Source organism: Trichoplusia ni, chromosome 3 (genome assembly GCF_003590095.1).
Source record: "Trichoplusia ni isolate ovarian cell line Hi5 chromosome 3, tn1, whole genome shotgun sequence".
Classification (NCBI taxonomy): Eukaryota; Metazoa; Arthropoda; class Insecta; order Lepidoptera; family Noctuidae; genus Trichoplusia; species Trichoplusia ni.
Genome location: NC_039480.1, coordinates 4,819,965 through 4,843,141, shown reverse-complemented (window position 1 = coordinate 4,843,141; position 23,177 = coordinate 4,819,965). Strand labels below are relative to the sequence as shown.

The 23,177-nt window shown below is 35.3% G+C and overlaps 4 protein-coding genes across 5 annotated transcripts in view; 3 read left to right on the top strand and 1 right to left on the bottom strand.

The window, feature by feature from the left end:
• LOC113509000 (translational regulator orb2) overlaps nt 1-4,146 on the bottom strand; it is a 79,413-nt gene extending 75,267 nt beyond the window's left edge. The window contains exon 1 of the mRNA XM_026892231.1: nt 3,852-4,146. Within this exon, the coding sequence (XP_026748032.1) occupies nt 3,852-4,067 (216 nt within the window). The 5' untranslated portion in view covers nt 4,068-4,146. The remainder of the gene's footprint in view (nt 1-3,851) is intronic.
• Nucleotides 4,147-11,979: 7,833 nt separating this feature from the next.
• LOC113508999 (WD repeat domain-containing protein 83) lies at nt 11,980-13,079 on the top strand. 2 transcript variants are annotated; one of them, XM_026892230.1, is made up of 2 exons: nt 11,980-12,504; nt 12,879-13,079. In XM_026892230.1, exons 1-2 carry the CDS (start codon nt 12,058-12,060, stop codon nt 12,897-12,899), a joined length of 468 nt encoding a protein of 155 aa, XP_026748031.1. In that variant the 5' UTR covers nt 11,980-12,057; the 3' UTR covers nt 12,900-13,079. The 2 variants fall into 2 exon arrangements, with proteins under 2 accessions (XP_026748031.1, XP_026748030.1); XM_026892229.1 differs by having other exon boundaries at nt 11,981-12,793.
• Nucleotides 13,080-13,499: 420 nt separating this feature from the next.
• LOC113508998 lies at nt 13,500-17,661 on the top strand. Its single transcript, XM_026892228.1, has 3 exons — nt 13,500-14,193; nt 15,041-15,273; nt 15,848-17,661. The coding sequence occupies exons 1-3, from the start codon at nt 13,793-13,795 to the stop codon at nt 16,834-16,836; spliced, it is 1,623 nt and encodes a 540-aa protein (XP_026748029.1). The 5' UTR covers nt 13,500-13,792; the 3' UTR covers nt 16,837-17,661.
• Nucleotides 17,662-18,558: 897 nt separating this feature from the next.
• On the top strand, nt 18,559-23,051 carry LOC113508997. Its single transcript, XM_026892227.1, has 5 exons — nt 18,559-18,757; nt 19,072-19,296; nt 20,465-20,607; nt 21,269-21,428; nt 21,713-23,051. Exons 1-5 carry the CDS (start codon nt 18,736-18,738, stop codon nt 22,150-22,152), a joined length of 990 nt encoding a protein of 329 aa, XP_026748028.1. The 5' UTR covers nt 18,559-18,735; the 3' UTR covers nt 22,153-23,051.
• The last annotated feature ends 126 nt before the right edge of the window (nt 23,052-23,177 follow it).

The window sequence follows — 23,177 nt, the reverse complement described above, 5'->3', positions numbered from 1 at the left end:
TACTTCTGACCTGCGCGCTACGGCAGGGGTCTACGCGTTCCGGCTCGTCCTGAAATATATGGGTCAATGGGCTCTATTCAATCGATACGGCGGGGACTCTGTACTTTATGGTTTTATGTTTTTTTTTTAATGTTGTGACGTTTTCTTAGATACCATATTTTATGAGCCACAATAAAGAGGTCTTACGACTTACAGAGTTAGGAACCTTATTAAATTGAAACGCCACTTAATTTTAAGATGCTCTTAATCTTTCTGTCGCAGTGACTTGAAGGAAACTTGAATTCTATAGATGACGTTTTATTGTCTCGTTTTATATTTAGTTTATTTTCAGGCGGGAAATAAATATTTCTTGTTACTTATTTGCTTAGGTGTAGGTACAATGATGGCTGATATTAGCTAGTTATCATAGCAGATTCTGGTATTCAGGAGTAGTGCTAAATAGTGGGTTCGAATTTGAACCTGAACGAAAATAATTCGGATTTTCGGATACAATCGCATTTCCTCTCGTTGATAGAGAAAATGCAAATGTATGATCATGACAGGTCAAATTCACGTGACTTATCGAAAAGAAATGTCATTTCTATACGTTTGAGCGTTTTCTATTGATTCTAAACATGGGAATCTAGGAATGACGCTTGGCTAGGCAGGCTTTTCCTAAGCTATGTTGAGGTTATGTTGCAATGAATATAGTCTTACTGAGCGATTTCCTATCAGGGCCCCGATTCTGCTATTCACAACGGCCGGAGAATGAATGGCAAATGGATTAAATTGGCACTTATTATTCTAAATATTTTTTCAACACAATAATTGGAAATTCAGTACGGGGCGAAACACTAACGGTCAATACAATGAATTTCCAATTATTGTGTTGGCAATATGCAAGAAAAGGAATAGTTTCAAATTTAATCCAACTGCCATTCATTCATCGGCCGTCGTAATAGCAGAATCGGGGCCCTGAGCTCTGAAACTCTGTTACCTGGACAATAAGATACGATTTTTATACTCCCTGGCTTAATCTTCCCTTAATGTTTGCCAGACTTTCTAATTGCAAAATTAATTACATAGGCAAGATTCCCACCCAGGAAAAATGTTTGTGTGATGAGCAAGATCATTTGTTCATGAGTGTAATTTGTCTATATTATGTATGTATTTAGAAATATATAAGTACATTTATCAGTTATCTAGTGCTCATAACACAAACTTTGCATAGTTTGAGACTAGATTTAATTTCTTAAAAGTTGTGGTATATTATAATTTAATACACAAAAAGTGAGTACCACATATCTGCTTAGTTAAATCTTTCAAGTCATTCCGTATACCTTTATATTCGCAGTTTTAAAATAACAAACAATAAACAACAAAATGGGAAAAGTAATTTCTGCATAAATCCTTATTTGTAAGCATTGGAACTACGCGGTAAGATTCACGAGAAGTTACATTGATTCAAGTATTGTTCTTTTCAACGTATTTATTTCATGAAATTCTTGTTTTCAGAATTCTTTGATTACTCTTTCAGTTCTCGTGATGTTGTGTCCTACGTAAAAGGTGTATCCAATCGAGATTGAAAACTGACGTCATAGAAATTGTATAGTTGATAATTTACAAAATAGATGTATTACAAGTAGTTATGATTTAAATTTTCTATGATAAGATTATCAAATATATAAAATTATCGTCTCAGCGTACGTAATTGAAGTCCTCCGTAACTGCTCAACCGATTCTTATGAAATTTTGATTACGTATTTTCCATAGCCCTAAAACATTTTTTTTTATTCTTCTATATATTTCTGCCTATGGTAAAACAACGTTTGCTGGGACAACTAGTAAAGAGGTAAACTTTTATTTCATTTTAGTTTCTCACACAAATATTCCCTCACTCTACATCACTTGTAAACATCTTTTCCGTTAATAAAAATACGTCATAAATACAATCACGTAAAATACGTGATCATACGATATATCCTTCTCACAGAATAAATAATTTCATTACACTTTATTCAATTACAGACAACAAGAATCCCTTACTTTCATCAACTCGACAATTCTACTAGTCAAAACTGCCATTCCAAACATTTGCTTCTGAACGACATATTTCTAATAAAAAAAACCTCTTTTTCGTTATCACAAGCTGGTTTCGTTGTAAAGTCGTGTCTCTAACTTAGTTTCAACTTTCCATGCCACGTGGATACGGCAGCGCGTTACAAAATCGATACTAGCTACTGTCAAAACGATACCGCTCTGTCTTTTCTTTCTTAGTAAGTTCAAATTTTGAGGTTATGTTTTTAAAAGTACCTAAATCTACTATCTATACTTGTATTATTGATAATAGAGACTTTGTTGTGAAAATATGGCACCGTTTTTAATCTTTTCTTTTAGATTGTATTTTTTTTTTAAATAAAATAAATTAGTTAAGGATTATATTATAATGAGTAAAGATTTTGATTTTATAGGGTCTGTGATTGAAGATTATTTATTCTAACTCCATAGTATATTTTTCTGTTTCTCTATGGGACATAATTATGCTTTTTCACTAACGACGTTAGAAAAATAATAAAAAAAATAGTAGCTAGCATTAGCCAGATACTTAAATAAGGTAGTAAAAAATTCTTTTAAAAGTGCAGTATCGAGATAGCGTCACTAAATAAGAAAACGAAGTACTTTGAATTTATAATCTTTTTGGAAATCGATCTTTTTCATTTAAGCATAGATATTATAATCTTGTATGAATATTATCGATAAAATAAAAAGAAACTGTTAATTTAATTTGTACTAGGCACGGCATATACAAAAGCCGATTACTTTAAATACATTTTGATACACATATCTAACAACGCAAGTTTTCAGATTTCCGTTTCACGTGACACAAGGTTTTCTTAGACATTTTTTTTACATTGAAATACATTTCAAACAAAATCTTTGATTTTACATAAACTAATATATATGAACGCCTGACTACAAAAACATTTAACAACTTTTAAAATGAAAATAACATGATACTGTTTTCTAACCACACATCCTTTTCCGAATCAATATATTTTATTAATATTATATCCGCATGTATTTGTTACAAATTACATAAACATCGAAAATTACGCAAAATTTTAAGGACAAAATTACGTGAAATCATTTCCAATGAACACATTTTAATTATCTTTCCAAATAATGTTTATGTTTTAAATAGAGTCGTTATATTAAATGTTACAATTATATACAGAACGTGAAATAATTTGTCTTAAGGGTGAATTCACTTAACGTTTAAGGAGTCTCAATTTATAACTTTTTTTACGCTTTCAAGAGAAAATTAGAAACTTAGTTAAAATCAGTAAAAATGTAATTTTATAAATATTTTTAGGAAACTTGATTATTGGTATCTAAAGTCAGATTTTCAACACTAAATTAATATTTTTATGAGTTTATTATTGACAAATTTTAATAATTCGACATCACTTCTTGTTAACTCAACCACTTGACAGAGGCAACACGAAAAATTAGTAAGTTTACATAACTGAAAAACAATTTTACCCAAATAACTAACAACAAAATAATTGACTCTGTTTTACAACATTTGCTTATTAAACCGCAAGTGTTTATAAAAACAACATTTAAGTTTATTTTCACAATGCACCACGTATATATACTATATTACTCGAAAACTGTTTCAATAATCACTAATCAACTGTCAAAACGAACATGTTTCAAGTCAAACAATACGAAATCCAAAGAGTATCGAACAAATTACTATACAACCTGCTTACAACGAAAAAACTCAAGATTTAAGATACACGTATTTCTACAATCGTGAAAATGACAGACGTGGCTGAAAGACAATGTTGTAGCTTTAAAAAACTTACCTGGTAGGTCTCATCAGGCTTGCCAGGGTACGAAGCACTCCGTCGGTAATCTGGAGGCCGGGGGGGGGCAGGGGCCCGCCTCCACGGGGCGAAGGCCGAGGGCTGCGGCGGCTGCGGCGCGGGCCACCTGTACTGCGGCGCCCGACGGAACGGAGCCCTGTACTGTCTCTCGTCATCAGCAACGCTTGGGGCCCCGGGGTATTGCAGCTCACCCATTGAAACATGCGTCCAACCGTGGCGGCGGTTGGACCTCGACTGGCGATAACATATCGGTCGATGTTGGATGCGCGCGCACGCCGCGTTCCATGTTTGAATCGGGGGACAAAAAAATATATATTTTTGCGTTTTTTTTTCCTACCACGGCAATTAACGGCTTGCGTAAGTTTTTACACAACTCTTCATTATCAAAAACGTATTTTGATTGATAATGTATTTTTTTGTTATTCTACGTCATTGGTTACGACATTTTCCTACGTAGCCGTATTGTACTTCAGTTTTCAGCCTTGTAGCCTGCGAGTAGGTACGTCGCTCTGTTGACATACGAGCTATGGACACAATTTGTAAAGTCAACGTTAATTCTCTTACGTTCATTAATATCACATAAGGAGGTGCAATAAAAGAGTTCTTAATATCAACCCTTGTGTTCAGTTGTTTTTCACTTGTCAAATTAAGAATAAAACTGTAACCTCAATTATAAAATCCTAGTATTTACATAGCGAAATAAAAAGAAACATTAAGTGAACTGTCATTTATTTAAATTCAAATAGAAATACAGTTCTTTTATAACAAATCTTCGTAACTCTACATTTACCTATCATAATCAATGCTTTACACAATTTAGTCAGTAAGGGATTAAAAATAATAATAAAAATAATGTATCTGCATATAAAAAATAGTATTTTTAATTATACTTCGTAACTTAAGGTTGGAAAACGTGAGGAAAGCTGGAATTTTATAGTGTAGAGCCGCTAACCGTAGCTCCGCAGTACAATGACGATCAATGCTTCTAACACGGCCTTAGCCTGCATTGGGACTCGTACAAATTGGTATTGAATAGTAACCTATACTAATATTATAAAAAAATGGTAGTAGTTATTTATTTCATTCATATATAACCAAAATTCAAAACAGCGTTATCGACTTACACTACAGTAGATAAAATTTGTCAACAAAAACAGGAAAATTACAATTTTAAATAAGCACATTATATATTTTTTAATTTCAAATGTTTTATTGCATTGAGATAAAGTTTGTGACTTTGTAGGGGGTAATCTAGGCATTTACTGAACCGATTTCGGAAGTCCTTTTATAAATAGAAAGACACTTTATTTTTGAGATCATAGGCTATACACGGTGATTTTTTAGTCGTCTCACAAAAGCAGCCCAGTTCATGTATCCGACGTAAAATACCCCTGGGCGCGATTATTATTTTTTTATCATCAACAAGATAATAAGTACGAAGAAAATGAAACAAGAGAAATCTGAAATATACTCTTAAAAATGATAAAAACGCCGCGGCCCGCGCCCCTCACCATTGTTACAAGGCTCGGACCGCGCTCGCAACAGAGCTGTGTTTCTAAAAAACTACGAATTGCATCGTAATATTGAATAAAAATTGCATTTATTTTTTTTACAAATCTCATAAATACCTATTTTTTTATCTTGAATGTGTTCTAGTCATTGGATACATGAACTGGGCTACTTTTGTAAGACCACTAAAAAATCACGGTGTATATTAACTTAAACAATCCAGGATGAATTGGAAAAGTGGCAACTAATAAAATTATAAAACAATTCAGCTAAAATCTAGAAACAAGTTAAAATTAAGTTATTTTAAATTATAAGTCGTAAGTCGCAACTGTTTTTAAAAATACATCGACACATATATGCATCAAAACCGCAAGATTGCGGATTGGATAATTACTTAAAATATGTACATTAGAAAGAGAGTTTGCTTTCAGCCTGTATTGTTCCTTTGGGCCCATCACCAATGCCAGAGTAACCACATAACAAGAGTATGAAGGCCGCAAATGTTTAGGGAACCTGCTCCAAGGCCTGTGTGACCGTGATAAAGAGTACTACATCTAAAAGTGTAATTTCCATTTCTTTTCAGTTTTTTACTCCGCAAACATAAATTTAACGATTGTGTATACATTTTACGAAATTGTTTTGTATATTTTTTGTACTGATGAAGGAAAAATACGCAACTATTTTTTTATTATTGGTCTAAGGGATGGTCTAAGAGCCCGTGGACGCCAGACTTTTTATTATCGGTCTATCGAGCCCGTGAACGCGAGACCTACGTTATTTTATAAAGTACCGTTTATCTGCCAAAGCCACCATGACCCAAACTCCATAATCAACCACCGTTCTTACCTATGTTGGGAGCATCCGCTGACAAACTTTCAGCTTTTATAAAATAACGTAGGTCTGGGGTCCACGAGCTCTTACTCTACTCTATATACATATGAACTTTTTATATCCAGTTGTCATCCGTATTGAGCGCTGCCCGTACTAAGCTTTGTTTGCACTTAGAGTGCACTACACATACGTTAGCAGCACAGCTAAGCTTACAGAAAAAAAGAGAACCTGAAGTAAACTAAACTGAGCCAAAGGGCCTTGTAACCCGAATTTGCTACAAGCCCACACACTATCTTGTCACCAGCACCGCCTATGCCCATCTTTGAAAGTAAAGAAGTTTTATTTGTTGAAGCGAGAGAACGCATTATAATGTAGTATTGTCTCTCTTACACTTACTGCTTTAAAGCTCGTAGCAAACTCGTAGAGAGCTGTGATCATTATTAAGTTTAATTAATCCATTTTAGTATTCACTTGACCTAGACAATGTTACATCGCATTAAAAGATAAAACTACTAAATGTATAGGACTGATAATCCGTTTCTACAAGTCACGTGACTTTGACTTGATTCGTCAGCGTTAGCGCGAGGAGTAATGTAACTGCAGAATCTCAAGAAGAGCCTCTGCAGTTCTGAATTTTACCTATATTTAGCGTTCCAAAGGCTACTCGCATTTCTTTTATGAGAAATAACTTGCTCGTACACCATCGCAAGGCTCCGATATCCTCGAACTGTAGTCTCCTATCCAATATAAGCGTAGATGGGAGACTTACGTTATCTCTTGTAAAAACAAACAGGACACGAAAGAATAAGAGATTCCGATACATAAATAGCTGAAAATTTTCAAGTATTCCTGAAAATGGTCATAAAAAATGGCGTACCAAAGACAGCGGTCAAGCAAAAAAAAAATAATGTCATTCGATCTTTCTTCTTATCGTATGGTTGATGTACAACCTGATGTCAGAGTCTGAACCGCCCGTAGACCTCTGACGTGACGCAACACACCTTTGAATTAATATTTATTATTTGATAAAAAGTGTAAAAATCAATTTTACAAAAGAAACTAGTCGGCAAACTACGTACCGCCTAACAGTTGATGAACAGTAATGTATTTTTTCCATATTTTACAACCGTTGAAACCTTCCCTGGACTGCTTCGAGTATTTTAAGACTAAAATGAGCCATATCGGTTCGGCCCTTCTCGAGTTTTCGCGAGACTAGCGAACAGCAATTCAAAACATCAGAAGACCATAAAAACAATACAAAAACAGTCATAAGATGTCCGTATGGATTGAGGAGCCACTTTCGATTTAAAAAGGAAGCTCGCCCCCTTATTTAGTAGGAAAGTAAATAATTTTGTAGACCGAATTCTGAAATTTGTAGTATAATATGTCTAAAGTTATGTAACTGTGAATGTGGCTCCTCAATCCAAACATCTGAATTGAGGAGCCACCTGAAACACGGAAAGTATTCCATGTATATTTTTGAAAATTTTGTATCATTTAGTAGCAATTGTGTATAGTGTCTACTAAAAATTTGAGCCCAGTACTATTTATATTCAAGAATATACAATACTTTTAATGTGGCTCCTCGATCTATACACAAGAGCATGAATTGCCATGAAAGTTATTGGTCAATTTATATTCCACTCTAAAGACATTTAGTAGTAAGTGTGTTCGAATTTGTAGTATATTCACAAAGTAGTAGACTGAGCGAATTTAATAAATAAATGCATTTCATTTGGCTCCTCAATCGTGACGTCTGCATAATAAATAATTGACTGTACCTACCTGAGATCAAAACGGAATAAAATACCAGAGACACTAACATTTAGTATAAACGGTCTACTAAATACATATGCACAGATCAACATTGTATATGTTCGGTATCTGAAAAACAAATCACTTCTAAATATTCCTTACGAATTCGCTATTTAGGGTGACCATGTTATATGAATTAAACTAGGATGATTCATTTTTGAAATTTAATTTTTCGACAATATTCGGTACAAAGATTCTTCATAGGTTTAGGATATTTAGTATCTAGTCAATTTCGACATAAGTTAAAGAATGAATTAATATTGGTTGGTCGGTGCTTTTATGAATTTTACAGTGAGAATCATAGTCATCATAACAAAACATCTCATCATTCGCTGGGTAGTGACATTTATAGTGACCCATTCCAGCTTCGCTAATCGCAGGGATAAATTCTATAACGCCTATTAAAGTATATAAGCTACTTGAAATCATTATAGTTTCTGGTACCTCGTTTACTCTAAACCTCGTAGAAACATTTAGTTCAAATGACACTGTTTTTGATACAGTATATTTACACACTGTTTGGTGGTTACAAGATGTGCAAACGTTATTTTCTTCTACAATACAAATTGCATCTTCTAAACTTTGGATTCCAAAAACATACCGAATATTGTCGAAAAATTAAATTTCAAAAATGAATCATCCTAGTTTAATTCATATAACATGGTCACCCTAAATAGCGAATTCGTAAGGAATATTTAGAAGTGATTTGTTTTTCAGATACCGAACATATACAATGTTGATCTGTGCATATGTATTTAGTAGACCGTTTATACTAAATGTTAGTGTCTCTGGTATTTTATTCCGTTTTGATCTCAGGTAGGTACAGTCAATTATTTATTATGCAGACGTCACGATTGAGGAGCCAAATGAAATGCATTTATTTATTAAATTCGCTCAGTCTACTACTTTGTGAATATACTACAAATTCGAACACACTTACTACTAAATGTCTTTAGAGTGGAATATAAATTGACCAATAACTTTCATGGCAATTCATGCTCTTGTGTATAGATCGAGGAGCCACATTAAAAGTATTGTATATTCTTGAATATAAATAGTACTGGGCTCAAATTTTTAGTAGACACTATACACAATTGCTACTAAATGATACAAAATTTTCAAAAATATACATGGAATACTTTCCGTGTTTCAGGTGGCTCCTCAATTCAGATGTTTGGATTGAGGAGCCACATTCACAGTTACATAACTTTAGACATATTATACTACAAATTTCAGAATTCGGTCTACAAAATTATTTACTTTCCTACTAAATAAGGGGGCGAGCTTCCTTTTTAAATCGAAAGTGGCTCCTCAATCCATACGGACATGTCATAAGTACTTAGCTCAATAATCCTTTTCTGGGTCGATTATTATAAAAAAAACACAGCAAAATATTAGATAATATTGACAGCCTGTATATACCCCACGGCTGTGTATATTCCTATATCAACAAATTATAACCTTAACGCTACCAATTATTACCTAAATAAATAAAAACTACTATAATATTCTCTTACTAACGTTAAAATGTTGAAAGTCATTACATAATGTAAAGAAACTACCTTTTCCAGTTACCGTTCCTACGCTGTTGGTGCATTGCAGGGAGCTTCGTTATGCGCAGAAATACAAAATGGAGCGAAAACTTTTTGACAGTTGTGTTTTTTTTTATATTTGCTTTTTTTTCTTGTGTTGTATTTATGCAAGTAGTTTTGTAAGTCAAGTGATTTTTTTGTTCAATTTAAGGTTTTGCATTTTCAGTAGTATTGTTACAATTAAATTTTTGATATTACTGACGCTTATGAAACTATAATATATTTCAATGTCTGTAGAAGATTTACGTAAAGAACTCACGTTCTATAAAAAAAATGATTAAAGGCAGATATGATTTATTTATTTATACAGCATGGAAGGCTTACAGTTAAATACAATTCTAATAAAAAACAGTTTGTGCAACAGTGAGCCAATTACAAGCCTTCGCTTATAAGATTATTCGCTTATGATACATATTTGCATTGAAAAATAATAATATTAAATGTGACTTCGATACCTATATAAACATAACATATTATTATTATTATAACTATAATCTAGTAACTCGTAGATCAATTAATTAATCTTCAGCTTAAAATCTCACATTAATCTAAGCAATAAAACCTCTTTGCTCTAAAAATAACACAATTTTTAATCTGTGCTATCCGAAGCCCCTATGATTCCAGCCCGTAAAGGGAGGCGCGAAGTTTGTCCGCATTATGTCGGCTGCACATAACGGTTACCGCAATCCAGTGACCTGCTTTAAGCCATTTCGGCCGTATTCTGCCGTACAACACTACCCTATACTATGTAAGGCCAACACTACGGCAGTATGGGATTCCTTTGCGTCGTGTATCAAAATATATTAAGATAGTTTTATTACATTACACACTTTTATTGCATTATGATTAGAAGTAGGTAAATTAGTTTAAAATTAAAACCATGTAAATGTCTAATAGGAAATTGTAAAAACCAGTTCAGCCTAGGACTATTCTCGTGGAATAGTCTTACAAAATAAAAAATGTCTGTAATAAAAAGGTCTTTGCTCAGCTATGGGCCAGTGGGTCATACCATACATGCGTATAAAATAAAAAATAGGTAGAGGTACATACGACAGTAAATCCCATTTTATTGTTTTAATTTACAATCATGTATTATTCGAAACAATAAAATGTAGAATACGTTTTCCTCCGTTCTGTAACCTACATTTTTTCTACTGAAAATTCATATTTTTTCGTACTATGTTTATAAGATTATTTACTTATATGATAAAGCCATTCATAATAAGTACGGCTTCAAGAACTACAACTAGGTAAGTATCTAAAACAAATACTGCACTCTTTTAACTGCATTTTTAAAATACTTTAGTGCCCTTCGTTGCAATGGAAGTCTGCCAAATTCGTTAATCTGATGGTCAAATAAGTAAGCATATAAAATATACAACACAGGTTAATGTTCCGCCATTTTCTCAAAACCGCGCCTTAATTTGACAGACGATGTCATAGCTGTAGAATGGTTTTTTTTAAGGTTTTCGTTAGGTACATTAAACCTCTTTCGAGGATTTCCCCCGATTTGGCGGTCGGTCGGGATCTTATTGGTAAAATTAGGTATTCTTCATATTTATTCAATTTCTTAGATGCATTACCACTATCTCCGGATGTAAATAAGTCCTTTTAATAAGCGTGGAAGAAAAGTAATATCTAAATATTATATATAGGTACCTAAGTTATAAAACCAATTTATTGCGCACAATTCAATAGACAATAGTACACCAATATTCCTCTCATTCCACACGACAGATAAAAGATAAGATAAGAAACAGACTGATAATAATCCCATCTAGACTGTAATCTGTCATTTTACGAAGAAATCTGTCGAAAATGACCCATTTTCAGCACACAATACGACTCTAATATTGAATATTTCGTAACAACAATGGCCGAACATTTAGCTTAGCTTATACAACGCAAGGTGGGCGTGTGACGCACACAAATACACATAATATCAATGTATATAATGGAACTGAGTCAGTGTGTCAATGTAAGCAGTAAACAGTACATAGCTGACCCAGAGCGAGGAAACAATGGCTGTGTTGCGTGGAAATTGCGGTAGGTGGAGGTACTGAGGGCCTTGAGTCAATTGCGTGGAAATTATCATAGATGGCGTTAGTGGGACAACGGCCAAGAGCTGTTTGGAAAATCCGATAGATGGCGATTACGTGTAGTGGTTCAGAAAATCCGTAACAGATGGCGTTTTTCATCCTTTCGCAATTTCGCAAAAGAGTTCGTGAATGTTGGTTTTCATACTGAATTACTGTATTTTTGGAAAACAAACTATAAATATATCTCATTCAGGAAAAAAATATAAAAAACGTTCCGTTTCTACTTTTAACCTGTTTTAAGGCTGTCACTTTGACAAATGCCGATTGCTGATAGGTCATTAATGTCACAATCCAAAACAAAACGGGGTTTTGTTTATTTACTTGTAAAATAAGTATAAAATGACTGAACTAACAACATTAGCCACCTTCCAGTGCAAGCAACAAGTAATACGTGCTGTTAGATTCAACGTGGACGGGACCTACTGCCTAACTTGCGGAGCAGACAAAAAAATAAAACTCTGGAATCCACAACGGCAACTTTTACTAAAAACTTATGGAGGACATGCAAATGAAGTCCTAGATGCAGCTGGATCTTGTGACAGCAGTCAAATTATATCATGTAGCAGCGATAAATCTGTAATACTATGGGACGTTACAACCGGCCAGCCGTTGCGAAGATACCGCGGCCACGCGAGCTCAGTAACCTGCATTAAATTCAATGAAGAGTCAACAATGGCGGTCTCCGGGTCCGTAGACAACACCGTCGCGTTTTGGGACGTGATGAGCCGTAGACAAGAACCTGTACAAGTTTTAAAAGATGCAAAGGACACAATCACATCCATCCAAGTAACTGACCATGAAGTTTTAACTACTTCAGTAGACTGTCATGTAAGGCTGTATGATTTAAGGATGGGGAAAATGACATCTGACTTTATAGGCCATATTGTGACTTTTGGGAGCTTAACAAGAGATGGGCAATGCTATATCCTTAGCTGCGCTGATAGCACAGTAAAACTATTTGATAAAGATTCTGGGGAGATTCTAAATACTTTTACAGGCCATGAAAGTAAAGATTATTTGCTAGAAAATGCTGTAAATGAAAAGGATAGTCATATCATCTGTGGTTCAGCGACTGGTGAAGTTTTTTATTATGATTTAATTAGTAGTACTTGTACGCAGAAGTTGAGACATAGTTTTAATAAACCTGTTGTCTCTTTGAGTCATCATCCGACAGAGAATAGTATTGTAACAGCTTGTGAAGATGAAATAAAACTATGGGGTGTAGAAAAAATGGAGACATCATGATCTAAAGCAATCCAATAAATTTATTCATTTATATGTACAAATATTAGCCAAGGAATTGTTTGTCAGGTGTTATAAGTTAAAGTTAATCTGTAAGATAAGAATTATATAAAAATTAATCTCAGAAAAGTCTTTTACTATTCACCTACTAAGGGATACATTTATTTAAGTTTATAAGAATTGAAGAGACATCAGAAATGTACTGTAACAATTCAGCACAGTTCAAAATATATTTTGTAACCTCAATAAACTTAGTTAAAGCAATCAGTCCTGTAAATGCAGTCCGTTATAATAAGTATGGCTTTAGACCTCTGCTTTGCTGGGTCTCACCAAAAAAAAATCAGAGCTCCAAGTTTACATTAATGGCGTTTAATTTCACCGCCATAAAACCCATAGACACTATTTCTAAACGAAGGCGATTTAAAAACTTAAAACGTCAATACGTACGACATAGCGCAGCTGGCGTCAGTTCGTAGAGCGCGTTTCAGATACTGCGTAATACTAATTATTTGTCATTTGTGTTAATAGCATACTTTCACTTTTATTGCTTTTACTTTTGATGTTTAAATTTTGGGGCACTTCCAGAATTATATTATTACTATTTAGAAACATTGAAAAAGCGTGAAGAACGAATACTGACCAACAAAACGAGAAAAAACATACATCAAAGTAGTTTGTCTATAAGTGTCATGTTTAAAATATTAACTTTCAGCGCCTGGAGTGCGTGTTCTATTTAGTTCAACCATTGTGCAAGTCTGAACTGCGAAGAATTTTGATTATTTTACTAAAATAAACAGTCAACATTGTTAAAAAACTAAATGAAGCTAAAAAAATGGGAGCGAAGCCACCCGATCAAATTAATTTGCGTCGTCCGACGGTAAAATGTGATATTTGCGGCAGCAAATTCTTAAATGTCACAGCTTTGAAATCGCATCATAAATTTTTACATTTAAAGCCAGAAGGGAGGCGTTCTTTTAAAAAAGCTGTGGAAGCAAGTAAACTGAAGAAAAAGGTTGTTCCTGTGAGTATGTTGAAGAGGGTCGCGCCTTCACAGACAGCAAAACAAGAGAACAAAAGTGATGTGAAGGGAGGTACAACTTTGCCGGGAAAAAAGGCTAATGAAAAGAGGGCGAAGTTTGAATGTCCTGTCTGTGCTGCGATATTCGCCGTATACTTCTCAGCCTTCAGGCACATTCAGAAAAGTCATTGCGTAGATGTTAATGGTGAAAAAGTGTAAGAATTGTCAATTTCTTGTATACATACATGTAGCATCGTCTATTTACCTGTTTATAAGCTGTAGTCGTATTTAATAAGGTACAAGACTTAAGGATTTAATGTATTGCCTGCATCCACCAGTGGGAAGTTCTTTTTGTGTTTAGTTTCTACGCCTGCATTTGGTCCATTATATTTCTTCTCTCTCCTACTTTTGCTGTGCCTGACAGGTCAAAATAAGCTGTACACTTAATTGAACACATATATAACATTATGATATACCATAAAGAATTGAATTGAATATATTTTCACCTTTAAGATGTGCTGGTCAGGGCCCAACTTGAATAAATGATTTTTATTTTCATTCATTCTGTTTATTGGTTGCGGGGATAACAACAAAAAAATTATGCTTCTATGTACCTTTAATTTTTATGTATTTCTGCACCAGCGATTGTTAATTGCAAAACAGTTTATCATTTACTAGATAATCATAATATCATATTATATGAATGAAAAACAGTTATCTATTTATCATTGGCATATTTATGTATGTTGTTACTAACAAAATTATGCTTATTAAATCAATATTTTATGCCCCTTCATTGAGCATGGAGTATTTACATGTGTCTCAAGTATTCTACAAAGTCCACGAAATTTACAATTTACCCTACATACTTTATACATTTAAAAAAATCATGAATACCTTTATATGTATTTTTTACCGTCATCTTGCCTCCCAAAACCATCTGACACACATTGAAACAATTGACAACAATATACATGCGGTAAAACGAGCCGACAACCACTAGTTACCGTCATCTTACAACCATAATATATATTATAATAAAACACTATTTTCCACTTCCAGCGCCCCTAATTCACCGGACCTTATAAAGCCAATCCGCCAAGAGTATTGCATGACCTGCGACAGACAGATCAGGTCCACAGACACCCACGTGTGTGCCAGGCCGCCGATACCGCGAGACTTCTACAAGTGCTTGGGCTGTGACCAGCTCTTCTCCAGTCTGGTTCTGTTCCAGCAGCATGTTAAAGGGTTACATAATGACGGATTGCAGAACTACTTCTTTCCAAATAAAGAGGGTATGTAAATATGTAGTTTTGTAGAGATTTGTGCATGTGTTTGTGAAACTTGCTGCGAAACAGGGATTAAAATCCTCAGTCCAAAAGTATCTCTTTGTTTGACACTTCTTCACTCTTTAACTGATTTGCCCTGGATGAACATTATATTATTTTATAAGTAGTGTATATCACAACATACCAATATATCCACTTCTTGTTATCTCTGCGTCACCCTTTGATTAAGTGATAAAAAATGTCTCAGGCTGAGATTGCTACTCTGCAAGCTACATGCTACTCTAGAAGGGTATATTAAAGGCTCGAAAGATTGTATGTATGGAAGTTTGTTTCTCTTTCAAGTAAAAACCACAGCATTGGTATAGACTAAACTTAATAAACAGATAGTTCTTATCCCGATTTCATGTCCCCGCGGGATCATTTTCGATTCATAGAGCGGGTGGGCCCCGTGGGCAGCAGATTTGCTAATTCGCACGTCTTACTATCGACATCAACCACTTCTCCTATTGCGGGTCACCTCTCGGGTGTTCTTTTACTATTTTGTTCTCACGTAAATTAACAAGCAATAAAATTATTACAGAATTCGCATCATGGAAGAAGGACCTAGAGGAACAATCGGAGCTAAACTTCGTCCGCCTAAACAGCATGAAATCAAAAGACGTGTTCCATTGTTCGTACCAGTCAAAAAATCCAACCGCTGTCAGCCATTTCTGCCCATCAGTCATCTTCGTAAGAGACTACAAGACTGGAATCCACGTTTCATACTTCAAAGATCATTGCGGACACGTATTAAAGCCTGCGGACTTAGAGAAATATTCAAAGCACTCAATACCTTCACATATAACAGACTCCGAAGACATGCCATTAGACGCAGATGATGATAAACAATTATACACTGAGTTCAAGAAAATGGTCACAAGTGTTGTGAAAGACGCATCCAAAGTCGATATTTCAACGTTACAAGATCTCCTCGGTAAAGCTCTGGAAATGACTATGATATTACAGAGTGTTGACCTTGAAGACCATAATTTACCTATTGGTAACAAAAGTTTGACTGACGAACAAATATCTAGCAATCTTGAGAGCTTGAAAAGTAAAAGGAAACACAGTCCGGCGCCGAAAGATGCTAAGAAAGAAATGAAGAGGGTCAAAAAAGACGGAGAAGAGAAAGCTGAAAATGGGGTCTTTAAAGCTAGAAGTCCAGCCCTCAATAAAGCTAAGAAAAATGATACAGAGAAAAATGAAGATGCCAAACCTAGATCCCTAATACAATCCCCAACGTCATTCAATGATTCGTACAAGAATTTCGTTGATCAGAACTTCAAGAATCAGCCGGACTCAAGCACTCCGAAACCAAGGACCAATGTTCGAAAAAAAGAAGTTGTCAAAACGAAAATTGGACAGTTTAAAGTTAAACCTAGTTCTTTGTCTCCAAAGGATTCGTCGTCGAATGAGTCCCCGCCAAAAGATGTCCCCGTCTCACCGATCAGTTGGAAACTGAAGCCAGATTTTAAATATGAAGTAAAGGAGCAAGAGAATGACTGTAATATCTTGATTTTGAAAATTTGAATATATTTGACGGACTGTTTTATTATATTTGTGATTTTTGGTATTCAGTGATGGTTTTGTTGGTCTGAGCTAAATGGAATTAAAGTCAGAACCACTTTAACATATAATATAGCAATAAACTATATCAATTTAAATAAACAACATTTAATCGATTTCAACAAAAAAGTAAATGATAAATGAGATTATCATATCGCCTAGGTAGTGTAAAGTGGGTGCCAATCTTAATTGAAAGATTTTTTTTTTAATTCTTCTATTGTAATTATTTTATCATAAAGTCAAAATCATATAGTCTTTAATTCTCAGATGAATCGGTGTACGAATTCCAAGTCTTAAGAATTATGTTCTGCAATAATTTAAATCTGCCAAATCCAGTGTAACCTCAAATTAATTGCAATCGTTTTAGCGCACTCATTAAAAATTACAATAGGGTCTTCAACTAAATCTTGTCATATGAATCTGTGTAGTCCGTCAGTCAGATTTCCCAAAAAATATTGAATAAGTACGTTCTTTTTTATTTTATCACATTAAAAAGAAAGATAGATGAAAACCACTTAACTTTGGATTCGGGCTATAAACGTCACTTGCTAGTAAAAAGCGTACTGGCAAGTGACGTCACACGAGTTAACAAATCACTGAATCCCCTATATTTTTTGTATACGAGATAAAAGAAAAAAATACGTATTCAAAATCGTTTTAAAATCTGTCTGACTGCCTTAGGTTTTATTTGTCAAGCAATATTCAGATCCTTATTTAGGTTATGACCAACAGTATCACTTCTGTGTAATATTGAAAATGTATTATGATAAAAGATTTATTTTGGTAAAACTGTTGTTTTTAATTTCCACAGCTTAACTAGATGGCGCTGTTTGCCCCGAATTCAATTTTCAGAAACTGGTACTTACCTTATAATAATACCTATCTTGGTGACGTAATATTGAAAGAAACAGTTATATTATGAAAAGCCTGTACGTTAATAAAACAATTGAAAAAACTGTTTCTGAATACTATATATGTATGAAATTACACTCGGACAGAAAGGATCGTGTTCGTCCCACGAATATAAATTATCCTGCGTAGAAATTAAACCCCCTACTTCCGCTGTAACAGTCAGGACTACTACTAGATAACCAGGACAGTATTTTCGACACGAGCGCTTGGGGCATAATCAACTGTGTTCTAAACGTAACTGCGCTCGCGCCAGGGCCAATGGTAACCCGCCTAAAGACTTCGCCTTCGCCACACTGAAATCTAAAGGCCTCATAGACTACTCTTACAATACTAGAGAAAGGCCTCTTTTTGTTCTTCCAATTTTAGCTTTAAGAAACCTAATAAGTAATGAAATTATACTTGGTAATTTTACTATCCTCGTAATAGATAATGATCGAAATTTTGATAACCTAAATTGATTGTACATTCGGCGGTATAATGTCATGTCATTAAACTTTAAAGTGATAAAGTTCCACCGCCATCGCGACGGAATAATATAATCATAACAATATTGATCTCCGAAAAAATGTATTGCAATTCTAATTGTTACTTAGATTTAGGTAAAACTAGTTATCACAGAGGTTTTCGACTGAACCCGTTTTCGTTCTACTCAAATGTAAAATATAACAATTAAATTGGTAAAAAAGTGGTGTTTTATTCCTAAAAACCGTCCTTGTAAGCCAATAACCAAGTGTTCCATTCTAAGTATGCTTAAAAAAACAGAAGTGTCAAATCCATTTGAAATTTTGAACGATTGAGGAATGCCAACGGCCAAATCTGGCCAAATTGTTATTGTTTTGAAATGTTATCTCTACAAAAGTATTATATTTGAATTATTTAAATTAGTTTGCCCACGGATAATTGTGACTAAAGTGAAGAAGTTACTGACAAAGTTCAAGTTAAACCACCAAAATGCAGAATACAGTGAAAAACAGTAAGTAAACTTCTAACATAAATTTACTTTAACTTCCTTAACATTTTAACTTATTTTTCATAATCAAATGATTACAAATTATGCCTAGTTCTTTTTATACCTGAAATCATGAATTACCTACAAATGTTTTTGTACAAATTAATCAAACCAATACAAATTTGCCTTCCTGTTCAATCAACGAGTTGATATGTATAACTTTTTAATATCTTAATAAAAAACAAGATTGAGGCACCAAACATTCAGCCAAATAACAAACTTATTTAACCAACCTTTTTTTTAAATAACTTAGTTAAAATACATTTTTACGTTTTCAGAGTTATCGGAACTACAAAATATAATAACTCGGATGCCATTAGAAGTGTTCTGTGTGGCTGCATTACCTGAGTTCGGTGTTCGATGGCGGGAATTGTCCAAAGCGGTCCGTAATGCGAGGTTGCCGATGCAGCCGGCGAGCGTTGCGCGGGTGCTTTGCAGACACATTTCTAAAGCTCTTACAGTTGATGAGATTGAAGATATTGTGGCTAGGTTGAGGTTGAAGTGTAAGTTTATTTACTGTTTATTTATTAAATTATTTCTCAACATAGTACTTACTTTGGCAGTACATATACTAAAATTGGAAAGTCACAACATAAGTTAACACCAAATCATTGGGCAGTGATATGCTGTAGATGAAAACTTTAAAAGAAACAAAGTAATAAAGGTCTACAAACTATAAAATATAAACACCTGACCTTCTGTTCATGAACTCATTAAAATTTAATGTTAATAATCTGAGTCCTCCCTTTTTTGCCACAAACACATCAAATTAATTGTGATTTGCAACTTGAAACCCATTGAAACAATCAAAACTTGCAAAGATGAATTCTATCCCAATTTGATAAAAAAATGAGTTTTCCAATTTATATTACTTGTCTTATGCAAGACATCAACTGTCCTGTTGGATATATGTGATCCAAACATATGGCATAGACCAGTCATCAACCAAAATCAATATAATTTATATGCATATAATATACCAAGTATTGAATAAACAATTATTAGTGCACATATCCAAATCATAAGTTTAATTGTTTACTTTGTTGGTTGAGAGGCCATGACTGCATACAGGTTGTGGGTTCAATTCCACCAAGAACAAATGTTTAAGGTTTGAATTGATGATTTGGTCTGTGTCTAGGTGTAATTTATCTATATGTATGTATTTAGAAATATATAAATATATTTATCAGTTGAGTACTCATAATACAAGCTGGAGTTGCAAAAGCAAGCAAGCAACCAGGCGCTGGAGAGAGCATAAGTGATTCGATCACAGGTTAAGCTATGCTTGACGCGGTTGGTCCGTGGATGGGTGACCATCTTTGTCATAACGAGTTCCTCCGTGTTTCGGAAGGCACGTTAAATTGTGGGTCCCGGCTGTTATTCCTACATCTTTGACAGTCGTTACAGATAGTCAGAAGCTGAAAAAAGTCTGACAGCCAGTCTAACCAAGGGGTATCGTGTTGCCCAGGTAACTGGGTTGAGGAGGTCAGATAGGCAGTCGCTCCTTGTAAAACACTGGTACTTAGCTGAAACTGGTTGGACTGGTAGCCGACCCAAACATAGTTGGGAAAAGGCTAGGCCAATGATACTCATAATACATGCTCTACTTATTTTGATACTAGAGTTGAATGAAAGGTATAAAACATAATTATATTGATTGTATAATTACAGTGGTAGCCACACAGTCTCGCACGTGGCACGTGATACGTCTGTACGAGAGGACAACAGAGGAACCTGTCAAGGTTACCATCAGGACCATCCCGGGACGGATCACACAGGCTCTCCGGAAGAATAAGAGGAGCATGCGGCCAGACGTATGGATTACATTCTCTTTTTATATTTCTTATTATAAACAACTCTCGCAGTACAGACTGTACTCTGTGTGTCGTGGGGGGTGTCACAAACATACAAATTACATCTACAATGACATAAAGACTCAGAAGGGTCGAATACACTCGCGCTCATGAATGCTATCTGACCTCCTCAACCCAGACATAGACAACACGATACCCCTTGGTTAGACTGGTTGTCAGACTTTTCAAGCTTCTGACTACCTGTAACGACTGTCAAAGATGTTTAAATAACAGCCAGGACCCACAATTTAACGTGCCTTCCGAAACACGGAGGAACTCGCTATGACACAGATGGTCACTCATCTACGGACCAACCGCGTCAAGCATAGCTTAACCTGTGAGCGTTTCAGTTATGCGGTTATAGCTTAGCCACGAGCTCCTAATTTCTTATTTTACACAAATACATATTTACGAACATTACATACTATGTGATGTTCCAAAAGCATTAATACAATTTTGCCCGGATAGCCGAGTGGTGTAGATCACCAAGACTGTGGGTGTCTTGTGCATGTGACTTGAATGTTAACGAAACCCCCGACTCCAATTTTTAAACTCATCAAACCGAGAGTTATTTTCTATTTAAAAAATATGTTAGCTAATACCATGACCATCCTACCAACAGGTTCAGTCAGTCCTGCTCGGTGACCTGATGTATATAAGCGTGCAGCTGGTGTCGGACCACAAGGAGGGCTCCGTCCTGTACGTGGCGACTCCGCCGGGAGAGGCGGTCGCGCTGGTGTCCAGCGTCACCATGATGGGCCTGCTGAAGGGGACTGTCGAAGGTATGTGGGACAAAACATGCAAGCTAGAATTTCGCGTGATGTCCTTTTTGTGTATAAATTTTGCCGAGTTTTGACGTCACAAGGTCTCTCTTAAACCTAAAAGTAGTTTATTTTTGTCAATTTCATTTTATTTGCAATCGTGTTTTGTTTTTAAACTGAGTTATTAAACATAAAGACACACCAAGATTGTTTACCTTCTTTTAAGCTCGTAAACTAATTAAAGATCAAGTCTTACAACACATATAAATAACAATTAACATAAACAAACAAATCTTTTCTTCCAGGTCTCGGCTACAAGAGTTTTGAGAACGCAAACCTATACGGGCGGGATGTCAAATCTCTCCTACAAATAAACGACCGAGCGTGGAATGCAAACGCCGACCATCTGACAGAAATACCGGAATACGCACCAATACCAATTGTAACGAGCAAAGGAATTGATTATACAAACAAAACTTACGACGAAAACTACGTAGACAGCCTCCTTGGTCCTAACCCACCGGTATTAACAGATCTTAACATTAAAACAACTAAGTCCTTCTTCGATCCATCGAATTTAGATAAGAATATTAATCTTAACGTTAGTTTGAAGTGTGAGAATGTAGCTAAGACCCTAAAATGCTGGGTCACGAAAGGTGCTCTAGCACCAACTTCGGACTTCTTTCAAATATTTCATCAGATCAAGTCGAATAAAATTAGTTATAGTCGGGATGATTCTGATTAATGGCGTTGATGAAGATTGTATGACTTCCCGCATGTATGCTTAATACTGTATATTAAAATGTTAAAAAACGCGACACAATTGCATGGATTTTTGTCATTCAATTCTAGCGCTTTCTTTTGATACCTAGCCATAGGAAAATTGGAAAAACCAACCACCAACTTGTGTCGGTCATCTCAGATCGATTAATCAAATAGCTAGAAGTACTCCGAGTTTCTTTTTCACACGAAACCAAATCGGAATTGCTTTATAGGATGCTAGAAACCGAAATGTCAAACTTATAAAACACTCCGTGGGTTTTTACATTATGGCTTAATCTGCGTTTCAACCAGAGATATGCGATGGAGTTGTGGTAGTCGAGCGTGGTTAATGCGGAGCAGATTTGAGCGTGCATTCGCCGTCGTAGACAGTGTCGCTCTGCCGGGCGCGACCGAGCGATGGCGGATGCGCCGTCTCTGCAACGGCCGCGAGAGGGCGTGCGTGGGCGCAGAATGGCGGGGCGTACAGCCAACGCGCTGCGCCAGGATGCACCCACTTCACGCGACTGTTTAGGGTGCGTCGCCACAGAGTAGTGTCGTGCGAGGATGTCCGCTGAGTCGTTTCCACCAGAGCTGTGCTGACCGAGGCCAGGTTAATGAAGCGATTCTATTGGTTCTTTACAAACATATCCCCTACACATCGTCGCAAATGTCTAGTGGAAACGCAACTTTAAGAGTAGTCTAAGGCGGTCGGAAAGGGATGCAGTACGGGCAAAGTATCACGTGTTAAATTAAAATATCTACTTAATGACTAATTTTGAATGTAACATTGACAAAAGAGTTTAGATTTTGTAAGAATTGTGTTTATAATTATGACTTGTATTATTAATTATGATATTGTTGAAATAAACAGTTATATTACAAGTGCTCTATTTCATTATTATACTATCTTCTTGAATGTACGGATAGCCGAGTGGTTGAGGTCAACACGGCAAATCGACTGAACGCGACTTGTTGCTGGTTCGAGCCCTGCCTATGAAAAGCGTTTGT

Bases quoted from the DNA above. Each gene is read 5' to 3' on its own strand.
- LOC113508999 (XM_026892229.1), top strand. From the start codon at position 12,058: ATGACTGAACTAACAACATTAGCCACCTTCCAGTGCAAGCAACAAGTA. The intron at 12,794-12,878 runs GTGAAGTTTTTT...TGTCTCTTTGAG, and splicing joins CATCTGTGGTTCAGCGACTG to TCATCATCCGACAGAGAATA.
- LOC113508998 (XM_026892228.1), top strand. From the start codon at position 13,793: ATGGGAGCGAAGCCACCCGATCAAATTAATTTGCGTCGTCCGACGGTA. The intron at 14,194-15,040 runs GTAAGAATTGTC...TTCCACTTCCAG, and splicing joins GATGTTAATGGTGAAAAAGT to CGCCCCTAATTCACCGGACC. The intron at 15,274-15,847 runs GTATGTAAATAT...AAATTATTACAG, and splicing joins CTTCTTTCCAAATAAAGAGG to AATTCGCATCATGGAAGAAG.
- LOC113508997 (XM_026892227.1), top strand. From the start codon at position 18,736: ATGCAGAATACAGTGAAAAACA. The intron at 18,758-19,071 runs GTAAGTAAACTT...TTACGTTTTCAG, and splicing joins GCAGAATACAGTGAAAAACA to AGTTATCGGAACTACAAAAT. The intron at 19,297-20,464 runs GTAAGTTTATTT...GTATAATTACAG, and splicing joins GGCTAGGTTGAGGTTGAAGT to TGGTAGCCACACAGTCTCGC.